The sequence below is a fragment of the Haliaeetus albicilla genome, chromosome W (genome assembly GCF_947461875.1).
Source record: "Haliaeetus albicilla chromosome W, bHalAlb1.1, whole genome shotgun sequence".
NCBI lineage: Eukaryota > Metazoa > Chordata > Aves > Accipitriformes > Accipitridae > Haliaeetus > Haliaeetus albicilla.
In genome coordinates this window covers 944,702-959,758 of record NC_091515.1, presented here as the reverse complement: position 1 = coordinate 959,758, position 15,057 = coordinate 944,702, and the positions used below count along the sequence as shown (strand labels likewise).

At 35.9% G+C, this 15,057-nt stretch overlaps 2 protein-coding genes across 11 annotated transcripts in view; one reads left to right on the top strand and one right to left on the bottom strand.

Moving 5' to 3' along the window:
* Positions 1–15,057, bottom strand: part of TXNL1 (thioredoxin like 1) — a 184,971-nt gene that overhangs the window by 47,544 nt on the left and 122,370 nt on the right. The gene's annotated exons all lie outside the window — the stretch shown is intronic.
* WDR7 (WD repeat domain 7) overlaps positions 1–15,057 on the top strand; it is a 151,109-nt gene that overhangs the window by 27,590 nt on the left and 108,462 nt on the right. For all 10 annotated transcript variants that reach the window (XM_069774991.1, XM_069774989.1, XM_069774986.1 and 7 more), the window contains 9 exons: positions 135–280; positions 1,351–1,453; positions 2,512–2,653; positions 3,211–3,459; positions 4,473–4,693; positions 5,427–5,622; positions 6,804–7,018; positions 13,155–13,924; positions 14,528–14,616. In XM_069774991.1, the coding sequence (XP_069631092.1) occupies positions 135–280; positions 1,351–1,453; positions 2,512–2,653; positions 3,211–3,459; positions 4,473–4,693; positions 5,427–5,622; positions 6,804–7,018; positions 13,155–13,924; positions 14,528–14,616 (2,131 nt within the window). The remainder of the gene's footprint in view (positions 1–134; positions 281–1,350; positions 1,454–2,511; positions 2,654–3,210; positions 3,460–4,472; positions 4,694–5,426; positions 5,623–6,803; positions 7,019–13,154; positions 13,925–14,527; positions 14,617–15,057) is intronic.

Below are 15,057 nucleotides of genomic sequence, written 5' to 3'. Positions count from 1 at the left end.
TTGCCAGTAAGACATTTAGATCAAGATGCTCTAAGTCCTTTTAATGTGTCTATATTGAAATCGAAATTAGCTGCTCTCTGGGCATTTTAATCTGTAATTGGTTAATGACAACAGGCTTTGCTGTTTCTTTTCAGGTTTTTGATGCTGGAGATTATTCCCTCTTATGTTCAGTCCCTAGTGAAAACGATCAGACCTGGACTGGCGGCGACTTTGTGTCAGCTGATAAAGTGATTGTATGGACGGAAGATGGACAGAGTTTCATATATAAATTACCAGCCAGGTATTCAACAATGAAATACTCCATTTATTTATTATTTTGAGATAGAAACATGAGCAACTTTGAAGAAATATTGAGTATCTTTGGCTTTTATTTTGTTACAAAATCATATGGATGTTGCAGAAACTAGTATTCCATGAGCATATTTTAAAGTGTGTGTCCCCTAAATGTACCATGTTGAAGCAATGCTCAGTAATTTAGATTGCCTCAACCAAGATTGCTTCACTATTTTCTGATACTACACTCTTTCTCACTTCCTAATGGAGCTGTGTGATGGGAAGAGGTGCATTTTGGTGTTGAACAAGTGTCATAAAATAAAATTTAACTTAAATATTTCCTTAACCAGGTCTAAATAAGGAAGAAATAAGATTTTTCTGTATGGAGTAGAATGTAAATGACGATTGTATTACTGTAACAGAATACTCTTCCAGCCCATGAAGGGAAGGCACAAACAGCTGAGTTTGTGCACATGAATGTGAAAATACAAAATTAATTTAAAATTAGGTATCAAAGAGGTTAAATAAATGTAGAATGACAAAAGTAAAATAAAAAACTTTTCTTCTGACATCTTCATGACATGCAAACATCTTGTTCTGGGTAGAGATACAGTTTTATCTTGGAGATCCTTGAATATTCTCACATAAATCAGGTGAGAACTCCTTTCTCACACTCTTAAGTGATCAGAGCATAAGGATGCAAGCAGATCTATCTGGTGATCTGTCAGAGGAATCGCTGGGTTTGGTGTGTTTTGGTCCTGAGTCTGAGGCCAGGTGTGTTGAAGTCCAAAGCAGACCTAAAGCCAGGCTTCCTTCATTCTTTTTTCCTTCAGTTCTGAATGTGTGGGGGAACTGAGCTGGACACATTTGGTGCAGTTATTAATTGATGAAGCATACCCTGTACATTAAAATCAGAGTAATGATCTGCTATACACTGTGTTAACAATTGAAAAAAATGTAATGTTTAAGGGCTCGGGGGTTGCTTTTGCTTAGTATTATTTAGTTAGGTAGTGATGTAGTGATCACTCTCTAGTAATACAAGGGATTTTATTCCTTTCTCTTTGTTCTTAAACCCAGCTGTCTACCAGCTAGTGATTCATTTCGCAGAGATGTGGGGAAAGCAGTAGAAAATCTAATTCCGCCTTTATTGTACAGTGTGTTGGACAGAGCAGATAAACAGGTAAAATATATTTCTTTGGAGTTTCTTTTATGGACTGCATTTCTCTCTTAGAGAGTTGAAACATGCATACATCATGACAAGTTCTTCTCTTTCAAAGTAGACCTTTAGGATTTCTTCTTTTCTTAGAGAAAGTAGACAGATACAATTTCCCTGCTGTTTGGTTTGGCTCTTGTTGGTTTTCAAATAAATGCAGAGGTTAGTCTCTGGTCAAGTGAATCTTCAGTTCCTGTATACTGACACGTTATCATTTATCAATGCCTGGAGAATTAGAAGTTGAGTTGTGATGTGCATGATGATTAGGCAATAATTGAGCAAGAGCTTTTAGAATCACAACTTGGAATTTGAAAGCTTAATCCTTGCAAAGTAAAGAAAATCAAATTTCATAGGCCTAAGTCCTCTTTGAGCTATACTTCATTTTTATACTGTATTGTGAACTGCTATAATACTGCTATTGTATTTATCTGCTATAAACTAATATATCTAAGACTGCTGTATGATATATCTAGTATTTGCACCTATACTATTAGGTATAAGTAGCTGTCTGATTTACAAATGCTGTTATTACAAGACTGTTGTAGGAATCCTTTTTTTTATCTTAACCTTTTAACCTGTTGCCAAATTTGGACGTTGAAACATTTATATATTTGATTTTTTTGTTGTTGTCAATCAATACTAAAACTTTTTTACTTTTGTTGTGGACCATGTTCCTTACTGAGTGGTATAACTTCAGCTCACCACTGCAGTTAGAATGTTAACAATTTTAGAATACACACACACACACGTATATATAAAATATTCTAAATATGAATATATTTAGAACAAAACCAAATATGTACAAAAATCTTTTTTCCCCTTCCCTAAACTTGTGACTTGTTTCTTCTGATTCATATTGCTGTATTTATTCTTCCTCCTGTAAGAAAGATAAAGCATAAAGTATCTATTTTTTTGTCCTGCTTTTAGAAGGTACAGAGGATTATGTGGGGAAAGTAAATTTTGAGATCAATACATGGTTTGCATGTGTTCTGAAGTTGTTAATTTTTTTTTTTTTTTTTAAACAGCTACTAATATGTCCTCCAGTTACTCGATTCTTCTGTGGACATAGGGAGTTCTCCTATAAGCTGTTAATCCAAGGAGACTCTTCAGGGAGACTGTGTATTTGGAGTGTGCCTGATACTCTTGAACAACAAGATAGTGCAAAAGGTATATCTAATTAACAGTTTTGTTGCCAAGTCTTTTAATGGGCATCTCTCTTTTTTCTTTTTCTTTTTTTTTTTTTTTTAAAATATGTATTTTGTTGCTGGATAAAGCACTGCTGCTTTTCCTACAGATCCATGAAGCTGGTTTTTTTAAGAGTTAAAGTAACTTTATTTTTTTTCATATATGATCAAAATCTTCATTGACTCTGAATATTTTTCAGTTATTACAAATTAACTGCTTTATTCCAAATACTAGCTATGGTCATTGCTGCCTGCCAGTGTAGCTTAAATCATATCCTTTTCCAGTTCTCTCATATATCGTTTCCGTGTGTTGCTGTAGCTTCACTCAGGTAGTCAGTAAATTAATCTCCAGTATGTACCATTTACTTTGAACAAAGTGTTGTAACATGGTGTATTTAAACTTTGATATCTTTTCAGAAAAGCTTTTCTAATTTCCATTCTTGATTTTATTTTATTTTTTTAAATCCTCCTCCCACCTCACCCCTTGCTTTTTTTTTTTTCCCTTTTTTTTTTTTTTTCTTTTCTTTTCTTTTTAAACAGGACTGCAAACGACAACTTCAGTATCCCTCCAGGAAGCTTTTGATAAACTTACTCCTCGCCCTGCTGGGATTATAGACCAACTAAGCTTAATACCAAACATCAATGAACCACTTAAAGTTACAGCCAGTGTGTATATTCCAGCACATGGGCGTTTGGTTTGTGGTCGTGAAGATGGAAGCATTGTTATTGTGCCAGCAACACAAACTGCTATAGTTCAGCTGCTGCAAGGAGAGCATATGCTTAGGAGAGGTATGCAAATAAGCTTTTGAAAAGCACAGTTGGATTACAGTGTGTGCCCGTCACGAAATATACTGAAGTAAGAAATAATTTCACAAAGTGAGCTTTAAGTCATTTTACAGGTAGAAATCATATTGCTGTTTTCTTAACAATTTTTGGTGTTCTATTACTTAATGAGAAACCCAAGTAATAAAATAACTGTGGCCAGCTTGCATCAATTTTGGGCAAGGTCCCTTCACTGGAAAGCTTTGGATATTTCTCCTGGGTTTTTGAGATGCAGTAGCAAAGATATGGCAAGGGACACCTCCCGTCTCTCTCAGAATTGTTCTGGGCACTGCGTTCAGCTGGGCTATCAGTGTGCCTATGGAGCTGTCGCTGGGAAAATAACACATCTAACAGAGAACTCCTCTTTGCGTATTGTGTAGTTAGTTGAGTGTTATACCTTGGCCTGCTGTTGTATATTTTGGTTCCAGATAATGTTATTTTAATACTTTTGGGGTTTGATTTTACAAATGCTAATAAATGAGAAAGACATGTAGATATTTCTCTGTGAATACAAGTATGAGCTTGTCAGTTATATACAAGGCTGTTGGTTGTACTGTTTCCTTTATGTAACTGATTTACTGTATATAACTTTATACAAATTTTTTTTTTCTTAATATGAAGCTGGATTGCCTCAGAGTTGAGTTGATACATCATTCTGCAAATAAGCGTTGGTGGTTCTTACCCTTATAAAAAGCTGAATTACTTCAAAGTGAGGCTGTACAGCAAAACAAAATGAATCATTCAGTCTATGTCCAGTAGAAAAAATTATGAACATTTTAAAAAAAGACAAAGCTAATTTTATAAGAATTTCTGTCAAAAATTGCAGCATGTCTGGGGTTTTTGGGGTTTTTTGTTTTTTTTTTAATCAAGAACAGTGGTTTGGATTGTTAATTGTTCTACTGAATTACTTTTTTTTTTCTCTCTCTCTCTCTCTCTTTAAATTTTCTTTTCCTCTTTTCACCCCTTACCCAATTTCTCAGGTTGGCCACCTCACCGGACTCTCCGAGGCCATCGAAACAAAATTACATGTTTATTGTATCCTCATCAGGTTTCTTCTCGTTATGATCAAAGGTATTTGATCTCAGGTGGTGTGGATTTCTCAGTCATCATATGGGATATATTTTCTGGAGAGATGAAACATATCTTCTGTGTACATGGTGGAGAAATTACACAGCTTCTAGTTCCACCAGAAAACTGTAGTGTAAGTTTTACATGATATGTCTGATAACCTGTCTCACACTCTGTATAAATGGCACAGCTCCTCAAATCCTTCTTGAGAATATGAATTTAATATGAAATACTGAAGATGTAGCACTGACCCAATGTATAACTCTTGCAGACACATAAAAAGAGTTTGTTCTGTTAATCTTGGTTTTGTGTGCATCATGTTTTAGCTACATGAAAGATTAAAAACAGTGGAAATACTGTATTAAAACCTAGCTAGCTAAGGAAATGCTTGGCATTTTATGATGCCCAGCATTAACAGTGGGAGAGGATTTCCACAACATTGAAGCAGTCTTTCCCCTGAAGGTGTTTGCGAATGTGACAGCCAAGCATTCCCTAACACTTAGCCCATGGGTTTTAAAGGCAATTTTGTCTTTTGTAACTTGGATGAGTAGGTAGAATTTAATGAACAAAATGACATTGATTTACTTGAAAACTATGGTTTCTCTTTTTTTGCTCAACAAAACAGGTTCTAATACCTGTTTGTTCTTTGATATGCAAGAGGTTGTCTTCGGGAGAATTTCTGCAAGGGAAATACTCTTTCTGGTGACCTCAGTGAGTTTAGCCATAGACTTATGTGCCTGGTTTTTGTTTATAAAATAGGTTGTTGATCACCGTGCTTGGCCCACTGAAGAAGAGATTATTTAAATGCAAACTCTCTGCATTATGATTAAGATTTCTTTTCTTCTTTTTTTTTTTTCTTTTGTTAGGCAAGAGTCCAGCACTGTATTTGCTCTGTTGCCAGTGATCACTCAGTTGGTCTTCTGAGTCTGCGGGAGAAAAAATGCATCATGCTGGCATCCCGTCACCTTTTCCCTATTCAAGTAATAAAATGGAGGCCTTCTGATGACTATTTGGTGGTAGGATGTTCAGATGGGTCTGTGTACGTCTGGCAAATGGATACTGGTATGGTTAAGTTCAAAGATGTTGATTAAACAATTTTTTTATATATATATATGTATTTGGTTATAGTTCTGTGTAACTTGCATCTGAGAGAAGAGTTAAAATTTTTTTGCACATTTATATTTGGAAACTTAACACTCCACATATTCACAAAATTTTTGGATTGTATAAGCTTTTCTTAAATACATATTTTAGTATTTGGAATAACTTATTTAGTTTTGGAGAAGTATAGCTTGCTGTGGCTATCATACCCTTAAATGTTCTCCTAGTTATCTTTAGAGAGACCACTTAAAGTGCTGGCTGCGCATGTAGTGTTCTCTCAGTTTATTAGTGACCGTGCTTCCTCAGCAATTTTCTTCAAAGCTTGGTGTAGAAGTGCAGTACCTTGAATCTACAATAGTTTCCTCATCTGTAGAGTGAAAACAGTGTTTGTCTTGGTTTTTCTATTGTTTGCTGTGGGATTTTTTGGTTGGTTTGTGGGGTTTTTTTGTTGGTTTTTTTTTTTTTGTTAAAGGGACTAACACTTAGTTGAAGAAACTAAAAATGAGCCTTAACAGAATGGGCAACAAGGCATAAAATAAAAACAGCTTTGTTCTAGAAAGTTTTGTGATGTTTGACGGTGAATAAGTGAGGAAAAAATGCATCAAAATATATGCAATATGTAATTACCTTTTAATTCCTTAACTCACTTAAGAAAAAACCTACAAACCTGCAATAATGTCTGAATATTATTTGCAGCTTATTGTGAAAACTAGATGAGAATTGGTTTTTATTGAAGCTCTAGGAGGCAAAGAGGAACCTGAAATCCATTGTGGAAAATCTAATCCACACAGGTAGTTGGGTGGAAGAGGGAATTCAAAATGTTTGAAAACAGCCTTCCACTAAAAATTTTGAGCAATTGCAGTCATCACTGTCTGGTCAGCACAGAATCACATTGGGGCTTTTTTTAAACCTGTCTTGGTTTTTGTTAATATGTTTATTCCTTGCACACTTCAGCTTCATGGAAATTTAGGGAAATTCCATCCCTTTAGGAATGTTAGTTCTACAAATAGCTGTTAACACAGCGGAAAGTTTATGCATTGCATCCTGTGGCATAAATTATCTTTGCCCGTTGTTGTACTTGTGATATTTTGGACATTCTGAATTGTTTCTGCTTAAACTCATGCTTTTCAAAATATTTGCAGGTGCACTGGACAGGTGTGTGATGGGAATAACAGCAGTGGAAATCCTGAATGCCTGTGATGAGGCAGTCCCAGCGGCTGTGGACTCCCTGAGCCATCCCGCCGTCAACCTGAAGCAGGCCATGACTAGGCGTAGTCTGGCTGCTCTGAAAAACGTGGCACATCAGAAACTACAGACTCTTGCCACTAACCTACTTGCTTCCGAAGCATCTGACAAGGTAAGTCATGTTTCAGTTCGTCTATTTTTAATGCAGCACCTGAAACATTTATTTCCATAAATAATTGAATAAAATATGGGAAGTCTTCATCGTTGTAACTGAAAGGTTCTTACTCAAAGCTTTCTGAAATTTTAACAGAAAGACCTGAACTAGCTTTACCTGGCCTTGGGTCAGTCCTAAGAGTTCATTTTCCGTGAACAAAAAATACCAGCCTTCTTCAACGTCATTGTGCAGCTTCCAATGCAGATGGTGTTATCTAGAGTTACATTTTAAAAACACATTTCGTTTATGTTTGTTCTATTTTGTGCTTTCAGTGGTAATGGTTTTCCGTGCTGGAGTCTAACACTTTTAAACTTCCTCTTCCCTGTGTATAACTCTGTGCTGCTTTCACCGTCTTTTCTCTAGGTTCAGTAAGAGTAGAGGTTATGCACCAAATAAATTCCTCTCTTTCTAGATAGGTAGTAATATGTTTTTAATATCACCCAACACAATCCCTTCCATATCTCTCTGGATGTGTTCCCCAATTTATGTTACTGTTTATGATGCTACCTCCTATTTCAGTATGCATTCTACTGGGTTTTTTTCAGATTGAGTTTATTCAAAATCTGGATTTAGCAGCATTTCATAAAATCTGGAATATTTGCTCAATTGTATACATTCTGTTAATTTGTAGTATTGATGGATAGACAAGGAACCAGCCTGTGACCCATATCCATCAGAAGCAAGTCTCACCCTTTTCGGTTTGTGCGAACTTTGAGGAACAGAATCAGCATTGATCTATTTTTTTTCTGTCTTCCCCCCCATATTGGACATGCTTTATATGTTCCTGCAGATCTTGCTAATGGTGAAGCTAGAGCTTGATTTTATTTTGTTTTGGTAGCTGTTGCTGTGTGACAGTTCAGAAAAAGTATATTGAAATATATGTACAAATAGATATGAATGGAGCCAAAGTTACTTAAATGCTGAAAATTCATTACGGTTTGAGAAAAGATCTTAAGTGTTTAATGCTAGAAGATATTAATGGGCTTACTTGATTCCTAAATATTTCAATGCTTAATGTTTAAGAACTTTTAAAATTATGTTTTATGATTTAGGTGATGAATTAAAATGGAACTATCTGTAGTAACTTGTTAAAAGCATTCATTAACTTTTCCTGAGTACGGTATGTCTATGTATATGGAGAGCGTGTGAGCCGTGGCATGTTTACATGTGTTCATTTAGACACAAAACTTTACAATCTATATGGATGTTGCTGAGTACAACAACAGGCTACTTACCAATCTGAGCAATAAGTAAATGCTCATATTAAGAATTCTGGTAAGCAGACCTTTCTGATAAGAGTCGTTCAAGTGTCAGGGCAATAGCTGGATAGTGAGCCTGCACATTGATCTCTGTAGTCAGGATGATTTTCCTCCATACTGGTTATTATTGCAGAAGCTGGAAGCACCGTAAATATTTTGAGATGTGGGGAAGTTCCTTTTTTAACAGCTAGTAATGAGCTCTTTTCTGAATTGATATCTCGCAATGAGAAGTAGCTTGGATTTCAAATTATATAAAGAGTAGGAAAGCTAGTACACTGAAAAAAATTTTAAGGAACTTCAGTATGGAGGATAGAATGGTGCAAGAGTTAGTTCTGAATATCCTGGTAATTTTAATGTGCCTAATTATTATTCAGTCTGATGGATTTGGACTGACCATTTTGAAAACTAACAGGCAGCTAACAGCATCACATCGCAGAGATGGTAGGAGATGGAACAAAAAAGCAAACAGTGAATTTCAGAAACAGGCTTAACTATCGATGGTAGTTTAGCTGGTGGGCTCAATAGCATGTCAGTGTAGATTGTCAGAGGAGAGCTTGAAGGAAGAACTTTCTCTTGGGCTTTGCATCATGCATTTTTGTTTTAGCCAAATACAGAGAAAAGGTAAGTCCTGACCTTGTGAGGATTTTATGAACTTTGTCACAGAAGGAATATGACCCCTGACTTACACATTTTTATCTTTCTGTTAAAGATTAATAGAAGGAAGTGCAAAATTATCTTGAAGGAAACTGGGAAAAATATCCTTAGAGTCACGTATTAGAGAAATATGGAAGAGGCTTTCCTTGCCCTGAGCAACATGCTCTAGTGGATCCTGCTTTGAGCAGGGGGTTGGATTGGAGGATCACCAACCTTAGCGATTCTGTGGTTGTGTCCTGCTTACATTTGCTCTTATTGGTGATTCCAATATGCTACCATTCATCATAACTTTCTTCCTAATAAAGACCTATCAGAGTAGACAGGTATTAAATTAGTTTAGTCTGTCAATGCCATTCAAAAATGTTACCCGAGTCCAAACAAAAAGAGCTTGTATTTTCACTTTTGTTTTCATTAATGCAGGCTGCCCAGGTTCTGTTAGTCTGGGCTGTGACCGGCAGAGAGCAGCAGAGCCCTGCTCCCAGCAGCTCACTGGCTTGGCTTTTGTCACTTCTTTCTTTATATTGCCTTCTTCTGTTACAATCTGTTTGGAAAAGAAATGTCACTTAGAGAGAGCATTCCTTAGAACACCACCATCATGCTTCTACAAATACATGTGTGTTCAGACTTGTGTGCTGGTATCCCTGCTGCATCCAGTATGACTGTTCACATACGTAAGCATGAATGTTGCACTTGTACGTGCTGTGCAAATGTACGTGTTTTATGTGCAGGTTCCTCACATCTAATGAAGGTGTTGCTACCTACAATGGCATGATACATAGCACGGCCGGATGTGTTCTATGCCAGAGGTCAATGATGATTAGTAGCTAAAATATTTTTATTATATTGTTGCTTTTAATTTTACCATTGTAACCATTACCAGAGACCATTTAATAAAAAGTTCCCTACATTACATTCTGAGAAAATAACTAGAAGTTTTTAAATAAATAAGGAATATGTGAATAACTCCGTGCATTGTAGAACATAATTTGCAGCTATTATTTATTGACATCTAAGTATTCTATTCTGGTTTCAATTAGCCATTATTTGCTTCTCATGGCAAATTTATTTAATAAGCATAGTTTATTCATTCTCCAAGTTGACCACAGGGAGAGGAGCAGAATTTGGCTATTTGCTCTAGTGCTGATTGCATTAGGCCCTGGCTGTTTGTCTGGCACGGTGAGCTAGCCTGCGCTGCAGCTCCTCTGAGAATGTAAGAACAGGGAGTGAGGAGGTTGGTCTCTGTTTAATTTTTCTTTCATAATCCCTGTGACCAAATACAAGGTTTCCTTCTGGTAGTGCCTTAACTTCGTTACATAAGTGAAATGAATTTTAATTTGAGGAAAGACAGAAATTTAACATTATTTGATTCTAGCGGAATAGCAGATAGTATTGAAGATTTTGCCAGGTCTGCATTTCATTGTTGGAGAGTCTTTTGATACGTTTTGAATATTGCTCTATGTGTGTGTGTGCGTGCGCTTTTGGTATCTGGTTTGTTTGTTACAAAATGAGTGTGTTGGAATAATGTGAAATATTTATGTGTATTTGTTGAGAATCATCCTCTGAAAGCAAGCAAGAACTAGTGAGTGCAGCAAGCAAACCAATAATTGTACTTGCTCTTCTCTGCTTCAATACCATATAGTAAAACATATGTAGGTATTTGTTCTAACTAAGCGAAATATTAGCAGCCTTAAATTAAGAGTCTGCAAATTAAATAAATTATTAGTGTGGTAGAAAAATGAAGATTACAATATCAAATAAGATTAACATAGTGGATTGGTTTAGATAAATACACTTTGTGCATATTATGTTTAGACAGGATTAAAGGAGCGGTTTCTTACTCTGTTTTTTCCCCTGGGCCTCTTGCTGTGAAACAGTCAAGGGGAGAGGTTGTTCTTGAGTTGCTCCAAAACAGCAGTCAGAAATAAATCGTGAGGAAGCTGTGGCTGGATCATCAGCTGTGCTTGATGGCAGGTCAGGGTAGCGGAGCCTCTTTTGGACCCATCGGTTTCCAAATATAAAGCTAATGTAAAACTTTGGAATGGTCAGTTTTTCCTCTGAAAATTTTTTTGCTGTAGAAAGCAATCTTACACTCTTCCAGGATATACAGTAACTAACAGCCACAGAAAAAGCAGAGTGCTTTACAAGACACAAATCTGTGTGAATGAGAACCTTGAGAATTAAAATAATAAGCTTATTTCGAAGCCAGGTTCATACACTGGAACAATAATTAACGTGATGAGGTGGACATTATATTCTTCCATGCCAACAGCATTTTGGGGGTCTTAACAGCTATAATGGAAAAGGAATATATAAAAATTACTTCAGTTTTCAAACACGTGCTATGAAACTTGTACAAAACTTAAAGCAGCCAAGTAGTTGTAGGACTACAAATGCTTACTGTCTTGAAAAAAAAGTCCTTGAGAGACAATAAATGGTACATATGCATGTCCAGTTTTCCAATTATAAGTAGAATATACATTTGTTTCTGTGATTCATAGTGATAAGTACATTTGATAGTGTTCAGAAGTAGAATGAAAAGGGTTGAAAAATGCAAGACAATGGGTAAATTATAAAGAAATAATGTAGTTTTATAACTCAGCAGATTTTCAGTGGTGAGCACTCCTATGACCCAGGGTATTTAAGGCTTCGTAAGATGTGCACATTGCTTCACATCAGTGAACAAAGGAAGCAATATATCAGGATTTATATAGAATACGGTAAAAACCTATTACGAATTAGTGTTAATATACATAGGATGTTCAAATTTTTGCCGGATATATAGAGTGTATGATGGTTATTTGTATAGTCTATATATATTTATAGTGTAAGTGTATGTGTATATATATGCATACATAAATACATATACATACAGTGTATATATGAAAACTGCAAGCCTTGTTAATTTCTAAATAACTATCCTGCTGTAAATTGTGCTTTTGTGGTTTAAAAAAAGACAACAGAGAATGGAAATTTTAGAGTCTACCAAACTGAAAGTTTGTAGAAATGTTAAGGCTGTTTAGTTATAGACGAGAAAAGACATAGGAGCCTTGACTGTATGACTTTTATTGGTGATATATTAAGAACTTTTAGGTTAATTCTAGTTTCAGTAAAGGTTGATGTTTTCTGAACAAACCATTCGGCCTATATCAGTTTTGGGGAAAAAGTACCATTCCTCCTGCAGCCATTCTTAGACTTGTGTAGGGTAATTATTTTTGTGTATTCCCTTAGACTTGGCTGTCAACTGAGCACAGGGTTTAAGTTCTGCAGTGACTAGCACAAGCATCAAGAATGCTTCTTCATCACCAAACTTAGTCACTGCTTCTCCTGTAGGTTTTTCTTGCTATGACTTTGTAATTCTGTGCATCTAACATGAATATTCAACCTTGTGTCTTTCAAGCTGTTAATTAAATTGTAAAAGAGGAGAAATAATATTTTACTTAATTTGAACAGGGTTTATTTCTGTTAAAAGATTCTCTTTTTTGCCTGTTTGAGGAAACTAAGTACTTGAGCATAATTTTGTGTTGGTTATGGAGAGAATAAAGTTCTCACAATGCTTAAAAACTTCTGTTAATGTTCTTCCATCCAATGTCCTTTGATTTTTTTCAGCTTTTATCCCATAGCATTTTAATTTTATTTTCTCCCCCCCCCCACCCCGGGAGGAAGGGAAGGAGGAAGTAGAGGGACTTTAGTGGAATGAACAAGTGACACACATAATGCATATCTGGACGAATTTATTAGTAGCTTATTTTCAATGGCATAAATTGATGCTATACTTCAGTATCCAAATAGGAAATATTTAATGTGTTTTAAGTTTAAGAACAAAATATTGAAATCTTATTGTTTGTTGGAGTATAACTATTATCTTTTGGAATTCATGAGAAAGAAATGTGAACTTCTGTCTTAGAGAGTTCTATTTATCTGATAAACTTCTGCAAGTGAAATTTCTGTATTTTAGGTGTGTAACACTTGATCACAAGTCTGACATTCCTGACACTGTGAAAAGTGCTGTAAAATTCTTCACTGATATTTTTATAATATTTATCATAACATGTTTTATACCCATGGGAGTTTTCAAATTTTGATCATCCACAGCTTCTTTAATTTGTGAATTAACTTTGTGAAAAGTGTTAAGAAAGTAATCCAAATGAAATTTTTTTTTTTTATTTTTTTCCTTTGTTCAGGGGAATTTACCTAAATATTCACATAACTCCCTGATGGTTCAAGCTATAAAGACTAACTTAACAGATCCAGATATACATGTGCTCTTCTTTGACGTAGAAGCCCTGATCATTCAGCTACTGACTGAGGAGGCCTCCAGACCCAACACTGCACTCATTTCTCCAGAGAATTTACAGAAAGCCTCTGGCGGGTCTGACAAAGGAGGCTCCTTTTTGACTGGCAAACGAGCAGCCGTCCTCTTCCAGCAGGTCAAGGAAACAATCAAAGAGAATATAAAAGAGCATCTTCTTGATGATGAAGATGAGGATGAAGAATCGATAAGACAGAGAAGAGAAGACGGTGACCCAGAATATCGCTCTAGCAAATCTAAACCATTAACTTTATTAGAATATAATCTAACCATGGACACAGCAAAGCTTTTTATGTCCTGTCTTCATGCCTGGGGCCTGAATTCTGTTCTAGATGAGCTTTGCCTTGATCGTCTTGGGATGCTTAAGCCACACTGTTCAGTGTCCTTTGGCCTCCTGTCTAGAGGAGGCCACATGTCTCTGATGCTTCCTGGCTATAATCAGCCTGTAGGCAAACCATCGTATGATAGTGTGGAGTTAGGAAGGAAAATGTCCATTACAGAAGGGCTTGGAAAGGGGACGTACGGTGTATCACGTGCTGTCACCACTCAGCATCTCCTGTCTGTTATCTCACTGGCCAACACACTGATGAGTATGACCAATGCAACTTTTATCGGAGACCACATGAAGAAAGGTCCAACAAGGTATGGCAAATACTCACTTGAACTTGTGATAACTTTCTTTCAGAGTCTCTATTTTAATACAGCATTTCATTTTGTTTCATTTTACTGTGGGGTTTGATGTATTAAATGGCTATGAAAACCTTTGGTACCTAGATGGAACTGAGTGTAATTTTTTTTCTTGAATGTAGGTGTTTTGTTTGTGGGGTTTTTTTTACACCAAGATAACGATATTGCTTTGAATGGAGTTACGTAACTTACAATGTTAATAGGACATGGAGTTGTATTAATATATGTGCTGGTAGGTCTGAGAGGCTATTTCTGTCCTCCTTTTTAGTGCTTATTGGTTTTAAAGAGTTTTTATAATGAGTAGGTCAAAACATAAATCAAAACATACAGATGAACTTTTTATTACCAAAAAATAAGCTTACCTAGGAAATGTAAATGAGAGATTTTTTTTTTTTCTGTCAAACTGACTGGTTTTTATAGGGTTGCTTTTAAAGTTTGTTTAGTCACAGTATCTTTAGCAAATAATCTCTCTTTTTTTTTTTTTTTTTTTTCCCCCGTTCTCCCTCGCCCTTCCACTATGCTCCTTTTTCCCCCCTTTCATGTATATTTTGTGTTTAGGCCACCTAGGCCAGGTACTCCTGAGATGTCAAAAGTGAAGGCACCCCCTTCAATTTCAAGTCATGCAGCCCAAGGACAAATTAAGCAAGGTAAATATCACTTGCTTTGGAACAATTTGATATGTCATTTCAGCTCTTGACACTGAAGTTACCACCTTACTATCAAGTGATTTGATAGCTTCTATGTGGGACGAAAAAGTAGTGTAATATTCTAGACAAAAATTTTAATGACTAAGACCTTTCTAAGAACCAATATAAGATGCTGTTACTGTCACAAAGTCATTCCCTGACAATGAATTTCTGCGTATTTTAAGTGGTCCCAAACATATTGGTGTTGAGGTGATAGTAAGAGGCTTAAAGTCTGTAGCTACAGCCTATACAGACTAATACAAAAATGTTTATGTATGTTATAAACTAAAGCATAAAGGTAAACACATCTAAGTAGTATGTATACATTTCCTCTCCTTTTTAAGGAGGAGGAAGAAATTATTTTAACACTACTTCTACTGCTGTTGCTATTTTCATCACTTG